General features: G+C 39.5%; 1 protein-coding gene across 3 annotated transcripts; it reads left to right on the top strand.

Moving 5' to 3' along the window:
• Positions 1–7753: 7753 nt before the first annotated feature.
• LOC101157775 (potassium voltage-gated channel subfamily A member 2) lies at positions 7754–16081 on the top strand. 3 transcript variants are annotated; one of them, XM_011477154.3, is made up of 3 exons: positions 7754–8383; positions 9109–9201; positions 9763–16081. In XM_011477154.3, the coding sequence occupies exon 3, from the start codon at positions 9891–9893 to the stop codon at positions 11376–11378; it is 1488 nt and encodes a 495-aa protein (XP_011475456.1). In that variant the 5' UTR covers positions 7754–8383; positions 9109–9201; positions 9763–9890; the 3' UTR covers positions 11379–16081. The 3 variants fall into 3 exon arrangements, with proteins under 3 accessions (XP_011475456.1, XP_011475457.1, XP_011475455.1); XM_011477155.3 differs by lacking the exon at positions 9109–9201; XM_011477153.3 differs by having other exon boundaries at positions 7754–9201.
• Positions 16082–17443: the final 1362 nt, after the last annotated feature.

Genomic DNA, 17443 nt, shown 5'->3' with positions numbered 1-17443 from the left:
TTCAGCGCTCATTCTTCGCCGGTCTCCGAGGCCGCGGGTCTCCGTCTCTTTCGGCGTCTTGCTGTGTTCCTCCGTCCTTCGGATGGATGATCCCCATCTTTCTGATGTGGGGTTTTCGTTTCGCCGCGTCTGCTCTCCTTAATTTCTCCTCCGATCCGCGGGCGGCTGACGGCGCACAGCGCGTTCGTTTCGCCGCAGTCGCGTGCATCTGCAAGGGGTGTGCTTTCCGCGATGTTCTGGATGTCCGTGCCCCCCGATCAGGAGTAGTCCGGGTCTTCTCGTCTGCCGTGGTCACCCCAATTATCCGCGGTGAGCGTCATGCGGTACTTTTCCCGTGTAGTTTTCTATGGCTGCGTCTCACTTCCTGTTTACTTCGGTGACGTCACGCCCCTAAGGACCCTGGGAATTGTGGTTTTGACTCTGGGTCCTTCATGATGCGCTTCTGATTCCTTTTCTGCTGCGTAGTTCTGTGTCGTCCGGTTGTTTTTTTCAGGGGTTGTGGGGTCCTTTCTGTGGTTGTGAAGGCTGGCAGTCCTCGTTTGGACAGGTTTCTCATGCTGGCTGAATTTATCGTGGCTTTTAGCATTTGTTTTCTGTTGCTGTTTTTTTCTTTGGGAGCTGTGTGTAAATCTTATCTTTAATTTGATGCTGGCTTTATTATTATGGCGTTTCTTCTGTTTGTTTTCTTCGTTGTTGTAGCTGCTGGTTAGTTAGAATGTGAATCAGTGTCTCTTGGACCCGTCTCTGCTCTGTGGACATTTTTCCCTATGATTGGTCTCTCTTATGCAGCGTCTATGGCTCATTTTATTCACTCAGCGATCCTCGTTCATTGCCCCCGCACATTCTGCATCTGGTTCTGCTTCGCCTGTTTTTCCCCGCTCTGTGTACCCCAGTGGGTCCTGCCCTGTCCTCAGGGACTTGCGTCGGCCGCATTAGTGAGTGTGTCGGTCTCGTCGCGGCCTTGTTTTCTCGGCTGGACAGTTAATTTGTTATTCTCTCTCTAGTTTGGTTGGAGGTTTGTGGGGGCTATGTGATGGATTCTTCCGGGGCATCGTTTTCAAAGCCGCCACTGAGGGTGGCCCCTAGGAAGTGTTCAGGTTGACGTGACTTGATCTGGACCTGTTAGCGCCTCGCAGTTAATCTTCTGGGCATCAGTGGCCTGGTTCCCCATGCGCCTTCAGGATTAGTATACATTTTCTTCAGCTCCCCATGCTGTCTCCACGATTTTCCTCCGAACGCGATATAAGGCTGAGGATGACTGTCACTGATGGTCTCACTGTTCTGCCTCTATGCCTCTCAGTGGCGTCTCTTGGCCTTCAGTTGGCGCTCGAGGTGTTTGCCGGTTTACCTTTCCGTTGTTGTGGCAGTCCTCATAAAATCGACTTTATCGCCCTGTACTGGATATTTGTAGGCGATGGGTGCCCTTCATTTTGCATGTTATCGATGATTTCTTGGTGGCCAACTTTCCTCTGTATCCCTGGTCTTTTGAATCTCTGTGAAAAAACTTTATTTTCAAAATTGGGTTTCCACGTTATCTATAATGTACGGTCCTCCACCCGTACGGATTTCTTTTTCTTCTATAGATTTGGGTGGTTCATTGATGCCTGTCTCTCCCCATTATGTCATCTCTAGCTTTTGTGCAGCATGTCGTTTATTCAAATTTTGGTTGGATATGATTCGTCAATGATTGGGCCACCTGACATTTGCTGTAGCTTTGGTCCTATGGTCATCCGTTCATCTTGTGTTCTTGTTCTGGGTTGTTCGATCCTGGGCCACGTGTTCCTGTTCTGGATTTTCGTGTTTTGCGTTTGATCTTTCCCTCTCTATGCCTGGAGTGGTTTTGTGATACCTGTTGTGTCTTCAGGCTCCCTCCACTTGTTCTCCTGAGTCTGCGCCTTCTGGTTTGGGGGAAAAGGATTTAAGAAGAGTGGTTTGTGTTTGTCCGGCCGCCAGAATCTACGGCTCTGATGGTTCTTAAGGGGTCGTCCGGTTATTTCATCCTTGGAGATTATATTAAGGCTGTTTCAATATTAAATGATAGTATTGTGTCATCGGTTGACTTGGTTAATGTTTAAATAACACCTTGAGCAACTTCTACCCTGACCGTAGGAAATATATATCACTTGCGCTCTCAAGCTTAGTTCAAGAGTTAAATCTTGTGTCCACAAGTCAGTCTTCTATCTGCTTTTTTTTTTAAGCAGATGACACTCTGCTAGATGCATCCCCATTTAGAGGCTTGTTATACTCCGCCTCTAAATGCTTAAGGTTCAGTCTAGCAAAAATACTATCAAAACCTATGATCCCTCATGGCTCTCAAGTTCTCTTTTGCAGTATCCAGTCGCCCTTGGCTAATTAAAAAATTTGAGAACCACTTATATCAAATACAAGGCATCAAATCCAGCCGAGCTGTAATCCTTTGCCACGTGGGATGTTGACCTTCCTCATCTACAAATCTCCTTGGCTACTCTTCCCATCTACTACTCCTCGATGGCCTCCTGAAGGTGCGTCCCTCTGAAACTGTCAAAAGTTACTTTTCTCATCATTGGAATATATAAAAAATTGGTGTTAAGATTTCGTGCAGGTCATATATTTCACTATCATTTCACTGTTGGAATTTGTAATTATGGTGGTTTCTAGGGTGCGATAAATCCACAATGGGTCTTTACCTTTACTATCTACTAAATTTCACTTTCTCAGATTTGTTTTTTAAAAGCACTGTTATTTAATTTATCTCAATCATTTTTGAAACTGATCAGTTTCTGGGTTATTTATATATTCTTGTCAAGACTAATACTGCTTTGTTTTTATCTATGCATCGCATCCTGAGCCTGCGAACACCTACGCCCCGATCAGCTTCTCCGTTTCCAGGAAATGATGTCACCCATGCATTCCTTGATCTGGTGCTGCAACGATGACTGCTCGACGTACCTATTGCTGCACTGAAAGTGACGGGGCGTCGGACCTCCTCTGCATTCCAATGACACTTCTGACTGAATTAATTAATCAATGTCAACCGCAGAATGAATGTAAATTCTTCGATTATAGATGTTAAAAAAAAATAAATAAATAAAAAAAAAATAAAATAAAAAAAAAAAAAAAAAAAAAAAATTATAGCCAGGTGGAAGCCTCAAAATTTAGGTTGCTCTAAGTTGTATCATAGTCTGCGAGGAGCTCGAATCTGGTTCTTAAGCTCATTTGTTTGTAGTATGCCAAAGAAGCATAGTAATTATGGGCGTTGAACTCGTTCTTAATATTGGGATGGAACCTCATTATATGGATGTTCCTTGAGCGCTTATAATTGGTATGCCAAATGGAGAAAATTATGGCTATTAAGCTCGTTCGTGGTACTGTCGTTGGGAGCTTCGAAATAATGGATGTTACTTAAGCGCGTGTATATATAGTTGCCAAAATGGAAGAGTTTATGGCCATCAAACTTGTTCTTGGTTTAATAGAAGTTCCAATAATGGCTGTTAAGCATGTCATACGCCATCGGAAGCTTTGGATTGGATGTTAAGTTAGTGTATCATACGGGTTGTTTGGCGGTTTAAATTATAGTTCTGCACAGCGTTTTGCGGAAGTGAGCTTACGTTCTAAGATCACGTATAAGTAATTTTATGTTGGCTCCCCTTTTATTTCTTTCCCTCTCTCTTTCAGATAGTATGTTCCTCTAGTGGTTTCCACGAACGGGAGCGACCCTACGGTCAATGGTGCCGGGTCACACATAGCAGATCCACTAGATAGCATGTCCCCTTCGTGGCGCTGTACTCGAACGGGGCGGCCCAACGGTCAATGGTGCCGGGTCACACATAGCAGATCCACTAGATAGCATGTCCCCTTCGTGGCGCTGTACTCGAACGGGGGCGGCCCAACGGTCAATGGTGCCGGGTCACACATAGCAAATCCACTAGATAGCATGTTCCCTTCGTGGCGCTGTACTCGAACGGGGGCGGCCCAACGGTCAATGGTGCCGGGTCACACATAGTAGATCCACTAGTTAGCATGTTCCCTTCGTGGCGCTGTACTCGAACGGGGGCGGCCCAAACGGTCAATGGTGCCGGGTCACACATAGTAGATCCACTAGATAGCATGTTCCCTTCGTGGCGCTGTACTCGAATGGGGGCGGCCCAAACGGTCAATGGTGCCGGGTCACACATAGCAGATCCACTAGATAGCATGTTCCCTTCGTGGCGCTGTACTCGAACGGGGGCGGCCCAAACGGTCAATGGTGCCGGGTCACACATAGCAGTCATACTGGGAAATGAAATGAAAATGGAATGCTGCCGAAAACACACCCCATTTTATTACACACTGATTATACATTCACATTTTCTCTTCTTCTGGATGATTTTAGTGTTGGGGGTTTTGTTACCCGAAAGTTTTATGGAAATTTTATGGAATTTTATGGAAGTTTTATGGAATTGAACGGAGCCTTATGCCAAACGAAAATATGTGAATGCCAACTTAAAGAATGTGGAAAAATGTCAAATAAATATTTCTTACTGCAAGAGTTGTCTGACTGAAATGACGATTTATCGTATTTCGGGCAGATACTCGAAGCAGTGTTTTCAGGTAAATACCCCAGGGCGGTTCAGTTAATTAACTCACCTGCTCAGCTTCCTATTTAAGCCAGGTGCGCAGTTGTTCATTCTTTCTTACCTTCAGCGCTCATTCTTCGCCCCACCCTCCTCCCCGGCTTCCACCTGTGGGCTCCGTAAAGGGGGGTTTTGTTACCCGAAAGTTTTATGGAAATTTTATGGAATTTTATGGAAGTTTTATGGAATTGAACGGAGCCTTATGCCAAACGAAAATATGTGAATGCCAACTTAAAGAATGTGGAAAAATGTCAAATAAATATTTCTTACTGCAAGAGTTGTCTGACTGAAATGGAACTTCTGTTGGAAAAGCAGCCAAACTAATGCTTTCCACTTTTCATTTAGTCCAAGAAAAACATACTTAAGAGCAATAAGTGACGACAGTGTCTTACCAGTCTAAGATTTGATGTCTCCCTCAATACTTGTGCTAGTAAAGATTTATTTGTGCTACAGAAAAATGTGCATGAAATAAGTCCAGGATCTTTGGCGGTTAAACTCTGAGCTGACAACGTCTTGCAAACTTGGAATGAACTGTAGAAATCAGAGCCAAGATGGGAGTTGAGTTCCAGACCATTCCAAAGCATCCCTCCAGGTGGAGAATGAGGTGGAGGGATGACAGCGAACTATCTAGAATGCAGGGCAGGACAACCATTCATGAATTTAAAGGCAAAAATATGTTTGTGATTGGCTGAGAAGAAAGGCGGATCATTAGCTATTGGTTCAAAGTACGCAACTGATAATGATGTGTAGAGTGGCCCAACAACCCAGCTTACCTGTAAGTGAGATAGATCTTCCCTGTGGAAATTGTGTCAAAGCTTCAGCATTGTAGTTTAAAACTCAACCAACTATGTAAATATCCAACCAACAACACACACGTTATTGCAAATTCTTAGCCAAGCAGTTACAAGTGTAAAATATGGGACGAAAAGGCAACAACCAACTGAAAACCAACATTTTTTACCTTGTTTGTTCTGTAATTGTTTTATTTATTTATGTTTATGAGGAAATCCATCTTACCTCTAAAATCAGTTACTGTTTTATATTATGAGTACACTCCTCCTTTCTATGCCTAAAAAAACAAGTTTAAATTCTTTTTTTTTTTTTTGTATAAATGGAACAACAAAACAGGTCAAGGGATCTTCACAAGAGACTTTCAGTCTGATAAACACTTGAAAAAGGTCTGTAGCACTCTTTTCTTGGAAACAAGTGAACAATACCACTGTAGGGCGGGATCACGCTCTTAGATCGGCCTTTGCAATCCCAAAGAGGGGCAGTCATTGATTTTATTTTATTTTCCAACCTGCCGATAACAATTCAGCAAGGAAACAATGTTGAAAATAAAGAAAAACATCTTGACAACATAGTATAAAAAGACAAAATAATAAAACAGAGACAGAATTTTGTTTTAGGGTGTGAAGATACAGGGTTTACACTAATTATATGATCTCATCGTGATATTATTTGGATTGGCTTTAAAGATTACCAACCTTGTTTTGTCTTATGATGCTTCACTCCATCTCACTGTATCCACTGCAACATTTTAAATATTCTGTATGGCAATCAGCACAGTTCTTTTCACATCTTTGATGCTTTGATCCAACCACCAGAGTCCGAATCTGGACACATGGGGTCCCATACGCGGAAGTGTTTGTGCTCACCAGACTGTCAGCACCTGAAGGAATCAGAACCTAAAAACATGAGTCTACAGACATACACACGGAAAACTGTCTGCCAATGACAGAAAAGATTTGACTAATTCTCAAACTAAAACAAAAATGAATGTTTGTCATCCCATTTGGAAATGATGTAAATCTGCTTTCCAACACTGATGCAACAAAGAAAGACTTTTTTTAGGCTTTAAATATCCTACTGCTTCTGCCTGTTTGCAGTGTGGTAGAGTCAATTTGTTGAGGTCAACTTTTTGTTTTTTTTTGCACAATAAAGTAGTTTGTATTTTCAAAATGTAAAAGCAAAAAGTAAAATGTTCTCCAAATAAACATCACTGTAAAATATTCTAAAAAAAGGATTTGCCAAAATTGCCAAAGAAAAATAGAAAATGTTTTATTAAATCAATAATAACAAAACTTTATGGACATGTTGTGACAACCTAATAATCAGAAGGGACTTTGACATTTTTAACAAGACTTTGGATAGTACAGAAAGTTTTTGCAGAGTAAGAAAAAAAAGATAGGAAGAGTATTGCTGTAATATTCCCCAGGTATACTGAATCTCTTTCTGCTTTATGTGAAATTCCTTTATTCTGCCTCCAGACATATCTGGGTTTTCACTTGGCCCACTTTTACAAATGAAAGGAAACAAAGTCATGGAGAAAAAATTACATATCATATAACTAAGAAAGATTGAGGGTTACAAAATTCATTAACAATTCGATTCATATCATGATTTGTGGGTGACAATACGATTCATAGTAAATATTAATTCATTTTGAACAATCTGATTCACTGACCTGAAAATCAATCCAGGACATCTTTAGGAAAAATTCAAACGGTGTGACTCAGAGTTAAATACCTGAGTACTGAACAGTACAGGTGAGGTTTTCCTGATTCTTTGTATATTCTTGCAAGATAGTACTGTTTAAATTAAACATGTATACAAACAAACAAGTAAACAAGCATTTATGCCAAATCCATTCACATTTCAGTTTCATAAAGTTCAGCCCACTGTTTTTTTTCCACATAAAACTAATACAAGCAGCACATCATTAGAACATACTAGCACACTGTATGGTCACATGTCTTTGCTAAATTCACTGTTTTCCAACAACGAACTGTAATGATGGACCTGTCATTTTTTGCTGCCATCACATCCTGTGTGTTATCCACTGTGGTGATACTTGATCAGTTTTACGTTAAAGTAAAATAAAAAAACTACCATGTCTAAATCATGGTAAATTCCAATATCGATTTTAATATTGAAATTGACTAATTTTGTTTTAGAACAATCTTATAATTGTTTAAATCAATTTGACTAACTTGCCATGGGCAGATTGATTTCATTGGATCGTAGCAATGGAAAAAAATTAAGTTGAATAATTTTTATATATATAATTTAAATGTGTATATATATATAGATAGATATATATATCTATATATATATAGATATATATATATATATGTGTGTATTTGTTTTTAGTAAAGTACATTTTACAAGTATTTAAAAATAACTCTGCTTTTTATCCTCATGTACAATTCTCCAGTCTCAGTCTTCTGCTTTTATTTTGGCTGAAAGGGAACAACCTGGTGTTTTTGTGTGGAATTGTGCGTCTTAAAAAAGTTATTATCTATGTGTCTTTTGGCCAAGGTGCTAATCTCGTCAATAATCAAAAGTGAAGTAATATTGGAAACCCCCCCCCCCCTCCTTTATCCTCTATTTAAACGTGTCATTTGATCTTCCATTGTCTCGTGTTCCTGCTGTGTGGTTGGCGATGCTTCCTCTTTAATGTGAAAACAGTGAGTGGGCTGCGGGAGAGCTGTGGATAGGAGAGCGCAGAGGGATGGGGCGAGGCGCGCCAGAAGCTTTTAGTATGCGCTGCAATGCCCAACTGCAGCTCACGCTTCTCGTGGTAAATTATGGTGATCTATGAGAGGAACAGCCGGCAGCTCAAAAACAGTCAGTCGTGATGAGATGACACAGCCGCATCAGCTGCACTGATTAGTCAAATTAGGGGAGCAGGGCTCATAAGACGGAATAGGCGAAGGACTTGAAGGCAACTTAAAAGAAGAAAAAAAAACTGGATAAAACACACACGTCTGCGCAACAAGAGAACCGCGGTGAATTCCTGCATGTCATAACCATGTGAAATAATGCTGTAGTCCGAAGGATGTTGCTATGCTGCTTTGTTTAGTGCATGGACTGTGTTGTGGCTGCACATAGTCCACACAGTAAGGGGCTGCAAATGGCTTGAGCATGTTTTGCACCTGCTGTTTCAAACTATCTGGAAAACAAGTGCCATTAAATGTTTGAGATTCCTAATGCATGGATTGCTGATTTATCCAATTACTGCAGAAACAAGAAGCAACATATTTCCACCTAATAAGATTAGCATTGCATAGCTGTAATTGAGATGCAAGCAAAAACATCACTGATGTATAAGTCCTATCCTCCACCAGGGAAAATATTGTGGAATGGGTGTCTTGCTACTGCTTTTAAAGCTCAATTTAAACCTTTAAAATGATCCCCAAAGGCGATAGAAATCTGACGAATCTGAGAATGCTGTCGACAGCGGAGCTTCCACACTCTGTGCGAGTGCAGGTTGCAGAGCATCTTTGCTGTTGCTGCTTAAGGCAACATAATGTTTTGGAAAGGGGTGTTAAATGGAGCTGAAGATAGCAGTTTTAGCCCTGCCTTAGAAAATCCCTTCTCCCCTAAGTGTCTCTACCTGTGGCTGTATCGCAAACATGCTCACCATCATACTGCTTCGGGAGGTAGAAAAAGACAAATCTAGGATCCTCACACCTTGTTCCCCTCCTGTGTTCACTGCCGCGTTGCTGCAAAGCTGTAGGCGATTCATGACAGACAACCAAGCTTTTGCTGGAGGGGTATGGGACTTTGGACCGGACACTTCAGCTGAAAACACTCCTACATTTTGGTAGGAGCTTTTACCTTCATTCCAATAAGCTGTTATACTGTACAACCAAATGCGGCATAAAAATACAACAAAGGAGTTTACAGTATTGATAATCATTTTAAAAAAAAATTATTTTGCAGTAAGTTTCATCCTCCACTTTATGATAACTCTTAAATATAGGATAAATAGGTAATGGCATTTTTACTTGACTTGTTGCAGTGTTGTTCTCATCCTTGAAGGGAATGCTGGTAACCAACAGAGAAGGTTTTCATATGAAAGATAGTGTGGAGCACTCAGCTTCTAATTAAATTTGTTGGTTGGAAATGCACCCTGTGAGAGAAGATACAGTAATTCTTGCCACAGAAATGAGCTTGCAGGGTTCTCACATGGATGGAAACCCTTAGCCTCATACAAACAGACACTAAGGAGCCACATAGCTGTTTTGAACATCCCTCCTTTCTAGTGGGTTTCAGAAAGTGTGAGAAGATGCTCTGCTTGTTCAATGCCTGTATGATGTTTTACCTTCATAACCTATACATGAAACAAATTTGTGATGTCCTCTTTTGTTTTCTCTTCCTGTAGCTGTTTGCTGACAGATCAGCTTACAGCTCACAGATCAGCTTACTGCTGAAAGCGTGGAGCCTACAGTTCTTCTTGGCCAAGCGTGGCTCCACCCAGTCTGAAAGCTGCATGCCACTTATCCTTCCACTATGACTGTTGCCACAAGCGACCCTATGGATGAAGCAGCTGCACATCCATGTCAGCCTAATGACCAGTATGGCCCAGAGACGGACCATGACTGTTGTGAAAGAGTCGTTATCAATATCTCTGGCTTACGTTTCGAGACTCAGCTGAAGACCCTTTCTCAGTTCCCTGAAACCCTGTTGGGGGATCCTAAAAAGAGGATGAGATATTTTGACCCTCTAAGAAATGAGTACTTCTTTGATCGTCACCGACCAAGTTTTGATGCTATTCTGTACTACTACCAGTCTGGAGGTAGACTGCGCCGACCCGTCAATGTGACCTTGGACATTTTTTCCGAGGAGATCCGCTTTTATGAACTGGGAGAAGAGGCCATGGAAATCTTTAGGGAGGATGAAGGTTTCATTAGAGAGGAGGAGCGTCCACTGCCGGAGAATGAGTTTCAAAGACAAGTATGGCTTCTGTTTGAATACCCAGAGAGCTCAGGTCCAGCTCGAATCATTGCCATCATCTCTGTCATGGTCATCCTCATTTCCATTGTCAGCTTTTGTTTGGAAACTCTGCCAGTTTTCCGAAATGAGGAGGATCCGTATTCTTCATACCAGGTCATGTCCAACTCAACCACTACTTTTGATAGTTCAACATATTTCACAGATCCTTTCTTCATCGTGGAGACCCTCTGCATCATCTGGTTCTCATTTGAGTTCCTTGTACGTTTTTTTGCATGCCCAAGCAAAGCCGGATTTTTTGGGAACATCATGAACATCATAGATATTGTTGCAATCATTCCATACTTCATCACCCTGGGCACGGAGCTTGCAGAGAGGCCGGAAGACGGTCAGTCTGGTCAGCAGGCCATGTCTTTGGCTATCCTTCGTGTCATAAGATTAGTACGAGTGTTTCGGATCTTTAAACTCTCTCGTCACTCAAAGGGGCTCCAGATCCTCGGACAGACTCTTAAGGCCAGCATGCGTGAGCTGGGCCTACTCATCTTCTTTCTGTTCATTGGTGTAATCCTCTTCTCCAGTGCTGTCTATTTTGCAGAAGCGGATGAGAAACAATCCCAGTTCTCCAGCATCCCTGAAGCTTTTTGGTGGGCAGTGGTTTCCATGACCACTGTAGGCTATGGAGACATGGTTCCGACAACCATTGGAGGAAAAATTGTTGGGTCTCTATGTGCAATTGCTGGTGTGCTGACCATTGCCCTGCCTGTGCCCGTCATTGTATCAAATTTCAACTACTTTTACCACAGAGAGACAGAGGGGGAAGAACAGGCACAATATCTCAATCTCCCAATGGTGCCCAAAGGCAGCTCAGCTGATGATCTAAAGAAGAGTGGCAGTGGATCCACCCTCAGTAAGTCTGATTATGTGGAGATCCAGGAGGCTGTGAACCACAGTACTGAGGACTTCAGACCAGAAGCCATGAAAACAGGAAACTGCACTTTGACTAACACCAATTACATAAACATTACTAAGATTCGTACAGATGTATAAAGTGAATGTCCATAAACAGATAAACTTTATCAGGATTTGCAGGGAGTAGCAAGAGGATGAGTCTTCCTTAGCTGTCCAAAGTGTGGTTCCTAATATGGGAGGGATGAGCAGATCCAGAGTGAGATCCACTTGAAAGAGGGGAGAGGAACCCACATTTCCTCATGTCATGAGGAAGAAGTGTTGCATATGTGGGATAACTGCCACCTGTCTTATTATGGACATTGTCAATGTATGCATGGAGTTGTTTTTTCAGTACATGCAGTATGTGACAGTAGTTGTTCTGCTTGTAACAGTAGCCAAATAGTAGCCACACCAGTAAAATTAACAACATAAAGGGACCACTAGTTTTGCATAGAATCTAAAAAACAACTAACTAACGTCATTTCTTAATAAAACAAATATTATCAAAGTTTAGACACAACTTAACCACGTCACCTGCCATAGCGCTAAGGGAGATTCAGTATATAAGCAACTGCTCATGCTCTTGTTTTGTAGAACTAGGAAAAAAAATTCTCAGAAGTGAGGACGGGCCAGCTCAAGTATCTCCTTACTAAAAGTGTTAATGTCTTTTGATGATTTTGGCTGAAAGTCTGATTATTATCTTTACATTTAATTTTAAAGACAAGATTTTGTTAGATGACAATAATGAATATAATAAGTAAACATGCTGACATTGAAAATTTGTTGTTAAACCTGTTTATGCTGGCACCAAACATGTTCTTGTCCTGGGATTTAAAAAAGATTTTGTGATTCATAGATTTTTTTTCTTTGTGTGTTTTTTTGGGAGACATGAGCCAACACTAGCCTTTTGTGTCAGACTAGAAGATAAAGATCTTTTTTTTTTAAGGAATCTCTTGTGTACCGTAGTATATATATTTTTATATACATTTACATGGTTAAACATTTATGTTGAATGACAGATAGAGGATTTTTTTCACAATAGTCTTCAGAGTAACTGCCTCTTACTCCAGTTTAGCTTTAAGTGTCGCTTGGCTTAAATGCCACTGCCCAATGTAAATGTTGCTGTTGTTAACTTCACATCATTCCATCTTAAAATGAGAATAACTCAGTTTGCTTTTGTTCCTGAAGCCAACAGACCAATTCGTTTTACAGCAATGTTATCTAGAAGAGATAGGATAGTGTCTAAGGCCTAACCCTTTTTGAAAACACATTATTTTGTCCTGGAATGACTAGTCACACCTGTATTTATCTATTTATAAGCAATAAATCCAAATTGATTAGATTTGCCTGTCTAAAAAATAAGAAAAAAAGAATTGTTTTTTTGGCATTCTGCTGCATACTTTAACATAGCATGCTGTACCTGTAAAATAAGACAGCTAAAGATTTACGAAAACTCTTATATCGTACAGTATTGTTCAGACACAGAGCCTTTATATCCACAAAAATCGTTTTCCGCTTTAGTGGAACTGCATGCCTTCTAAAGTTGTAGCATGCGCTATTAGGAATAATATTTAAAAAATTGCATTAACCTAATTATAATCCTGTGTCAGAGGCACTGGCAGTTGTGTTGCATTTAGTGTGAAATACTCACAGAGGGAAGATTACACATCAAAGACAGCCATCTTTGTTAGGAAGATCCTGGACTTAACAGCAGGTTAATTGAGGATCATTGAAAAGGTCTGAGAGAAAGTCAGCAAGATATTAAAGGATTTCTAATCTTCAGTTTTAATGTTTATAGCCTTGCTTCATTTAGAATGTTGACAAACCATCAAGTGAACATGTGTAATAAAGCAGGGACAACATCAAGAGCTATAGGCTGCCAGTCTAGTTAATATACAGACAATATCAAGTTTGGTGTGCTTAGAATGATGGGTTCTCTGTGAGTTTGAGGCCCCTACATTGAGAGATAGCTTATTTTTTTCCATTGAATGACAGCTGTGTTCTGTGTGCCTTATGATCAGATAACCCACAGCTTTGAAAGTGTTATGAAAGATGATACAATGCCAGTTAATGAGAGCCAAAGAGCGGAAATGAAGAAAAATGCATGGAAATGTCCTGACGAAAGTTAGACAAAGTGCTCGACACCTCCTTTTGTATTTCTCTTCCTCGTGTGCTTGCATTTTTTACAAACTGTCTTTTGTGTGTTGAAACACCTGCCGTTTTGAGCTTCATTTCAAATGGTGTCTGCTCACTTCTCATTATCAGATGCACAATTGAAGTGACACACTGTCAAGACAGAACATCTCTCTCAGAAAAACCAATGGGACATTAAGATCTGATCTGCCGAAAACACATCTTTGCCACATTCCGAAGCACAAAAAGTAGAGGTTTGTACTCCCACACATCCAGAGGGTGTTTGGACGTGTATAAGCCTATATCTCATGTTTGAAAATACTGCCTGTGAACTCTAGTGAACACATCTCCTGTAAGAATAGAAACCTTATCAGTGGCTTTATAAAACCTCAAGAATCTCCAACAAGTTTGCACTCCTGTAGCCATGCATTGTGTCCAAGAAGTATAGCTGCTGTCAACAATGTCTTAATGTGTACAGCTTCAGCTTTAAAACAAGCTTCTGCCATGTGTAGATTCTTTTGCAATAAGGAATAACGGTGTGTGCTTTCTAAACTGTTCAAAGAATGTCAAGCTGTACAGTTGGTTAAATGTTTTTTTTAATTATGCTCCTGGTACCAATGTGTACAAAGAACCTATAAAATGTTTATAAATGTCATTTCTAAGAGTACTATGGCTCACTCCATCATCAAAAGTCTTATCTTTGTGTTTACAGCTGTTTTCTATTTATGTCTTTACTGATTTAATTTATTATGTTGGGATTAAAGCTATTTAAATTCTTTTGATCAAATGTGTTTTCTAATTAGAGTTTAAACAGGACTGTATGCTCCACACTTTGTACCTTAAATTGTCTTTATTTATTCAAAAATGTTGACTGTTCGACACATCTGTATAACATTTGTTGTTATTTAACTGTATAAAAAAAGAATTGTACATGAAAACAAGCCTGTACATTGTCAGGAAAAGGAAGCATTGCCACACCTTCTACAATGACTGCCTATAATAAATGTTATTGAACAACAGAGAATTTGCTCAAATCCAAATGTTGTTGGTCAAAACAATCACATTTACACACATTCATTGAAAGGCTGACTTTAAAAAAGTAATTTTTACATAGGGGATTTTATACTTTTGACATGTGTTTACAAGTCCTTCAAACATGTTTTTGCCTTTAATATGTAGCTCAAGATATTTTATTTCAGTTTGCAGAATAAAACTCTTGTGTGCAAATACCATTTTCCAAAATGGAGGTCTCATTGAAGAAGAAAGAAAGAGGTGAAGACAAATTATAATTGATGAAAATACAGCCAAAGCACCTGCTTTCATGTCTTACATCCCTGACTGCTCTGTGTCTCTTGTGTCTCTCTCTCAGCTCCTCTTGAGTGACTGTTGTGTTCTCTGTGGATAACTGGGAAAGCAAAGTGATCTATTTATAAAACCAGCTAGAAATGGAGTAAAGCAGTGAGTCAAGGGGAGAAAAAGGAGCAAAAGATTTCTGACTTGCCCTTCAACTCAGATCACTCTGTTATTATCACTGCTATTTTGCACAACTCTCAGGTTTGTCTTACTTTTTCCTTTTGCTTCCTGCACTTCCTCCACTTTTTTTTTTTTTTTTTTTTTCGCAGTTCTCACATTTATTTTCCCAGACAAAATTTTGTGCACTCTTTGGCCTCAGTCTCCAGTAACTAGAAGCATTAAAGTGATGTACAAAGGGTGATCTGATTCTCTTCCCAGGCATTTGTGTATTGCAATGCTCCCTATGGAAAGCTCCACTGGGTTCCGGTACATTAGCAGAGCAAATAAGCCTGGCAGCTTTTAAGATAATGGACTAGTATTTATTTATTTATTTGTTTGTTTGCTTTTTATGTATTGTGCAGTGACAAACGTTATTTGTCACTTTTAAACTACAAAAATGTCATTCGTTGAGTTCATAAAAGGAAAAAATAGGGATTTTTTTTGTTCTCATAAGGTTTTTTTTGTGACCTTCAGGGTTAAGATGTTTATTTTTATTTTTTTTAGTCAAAGTTCCCATAGATTGATGAGATAGTTCTTATAGACTTTTCTTGCATGTGATGTAGAGAGTTGAACAGCAAATAAAAACGACACGAACACGGGACAGAACCTTCTTTGCAGGATTTGTGGAGTGTCTACACTTTGTAAATCATCGTCAAAATGTCAAGGACGCATCCGGCAAAACCTCCATGCTCTTCAGGTCACCCAGAAATAAATTAACAAATTAAATAACATGTTCATTAAATATAAGGTGTTTCTTTATGAATATCCACAAAACATATTCCCATAACCTTTCCATCCTGGTTGCATCCTCCTCACTCAGACTAACAAAGTGCATTTGTGTTTGTATGCTCTCTAAGGCAACACCAAGTAAACCAAGTACTGTACATGCTGGAAACGCTTTCCTGTTGCAGTAACAACTGATTTACAGGCTTATAACCAGCTGTAATGGCCTGTCAACCTGAACTTTCTTTATAGCACACCATTTGCCATCGTAGAAGCCTATGGACCACTTTGTGCACATTTGTGTTTCTGTAGATACTTTGAGGACAGGAAGCTCCATACATTTGTTTTCAATGTCATTATTGTTTTAAGGTTTATTATAATGTTATCAAACTATGGTTTTGTTATTTAGTAGCCTCTCCTCTATATAAAAAAACTAAACTTGCACTGTTTTCCTGTTATAGTTACATTCATTTTATTGTAATGTTTTCAGTTATGCAGTTTGTTACCTTTTGATATTTTTTGAAGTTTGTTTAAGTCAAAATTCAGTATTGAATAATTAAAAGTAGAATTCATGATAATTTAAGAACAAAAAAAAATTGTGTGATTTTGCATTTCAACAGGACCTCTTATGGGTTAGTTTTAGCATGTTTATTATTTATAATGTGAAAAGTTGCCATATTATTTTTACAAAAATGCCTTTTCAGATGGCCCTTTTTTTATCTAAAGAATGTATAGTATTTTTTTTACTTGTCAAGTAATTTTAAGAGAATAACATATTTTGCTCCTTACATTAAAATACAAAAAACGTTTTTCAATTTGTGTGTTTTTTTTCCCCCTCAAATAACAAAAATATTGAGCTGTGGCTGTGCAATAGGCTTTATCCACACTTTTATGAATCACAAGAAACATTCTTAGCAGTTTATGACATCTTGAAATCGCCAATGGTGCCCCCTGTTGCCCAATATAAGTCATTACAGTATGTGTGCACGTTTGGTCAGCTGTGTTATGGCTGCAAGCTGGAATCTGTGAAATGTCCTGTATTGATATTTATCTGTTCAATTCAGGGTATATTTGTTTATGTCTGAAGGGAAAACTGAAAACATCCACTGCAAGATGCTTTTTGTTTTTGTCCCACATTTGAAATAATTATGCAAATGATAACTCCTCAGAAAAGTTTACATGTATGGGTTTTGTGAAAATGTATGTCCAACCTGTGTGGAAAAAATTCAATGGTCTAGCAGCAAAAGAATCATCTTCTTAATAGGTTTTTTGTTAACCACTGTTCAAAGACATCGTTTGGAAGACCCAAAATATCCCATTTCTATGAATAATTCATCTGTTTAAATCCTCCTCGCTCCCATTCCCGTCTTTGGCTTTGCAGTACTATTCTATGATTAGTTTCAGACGAGTCTGTCTGAATATTCTTAGTTTTGACATTTCCGTTAAGAATTTCAAATTGTGTTTTTAAATGCAAAGCATTGACTCTCAGATACTTCATGTCAAACTGAAAGGCTCAACTACTTGTTCCATCAAGGAGGGACTAAGCCTTTTGTTGGAAGAACCAAGTACTGTATGTAACTATGTATCCCTTTGTGAAAATCAATGCTCACAGCTTTAATTTTCTTGCCAAAAGTCTGGCGTTATTGTTCCAAGGTGGAAAGAGGCTTGACACAGCGCTGAAAATATCACAAGGTTTAAGAGAAAATAAAAACCGGGATGAAGTATGAAATTCATCATACTAGCATATAGCCTCAGGAAAAGTTAAAGTAATTAAGCATGTTTAATGTCATGAGAGA

Source organism: Oryzias latipes, chromosome 7 (genome assembly GCF_002234675.1).
Source record: "Oryzias latipes chromosome 7, ASM223467v1".
NCBI classification, from domain to species: domain Eukaryota; kingdom Metazoa; phylum Chordata; class Actinopteri; order Beloniformes; family Adrianichthyidae; genus Oryzias; species Oryzias latipes.
The sequence above is the reverse complement of the archived record's forward strand: the minus strand, read 5'-3'. Positions and strand labels throughout refer to the sequence as shown.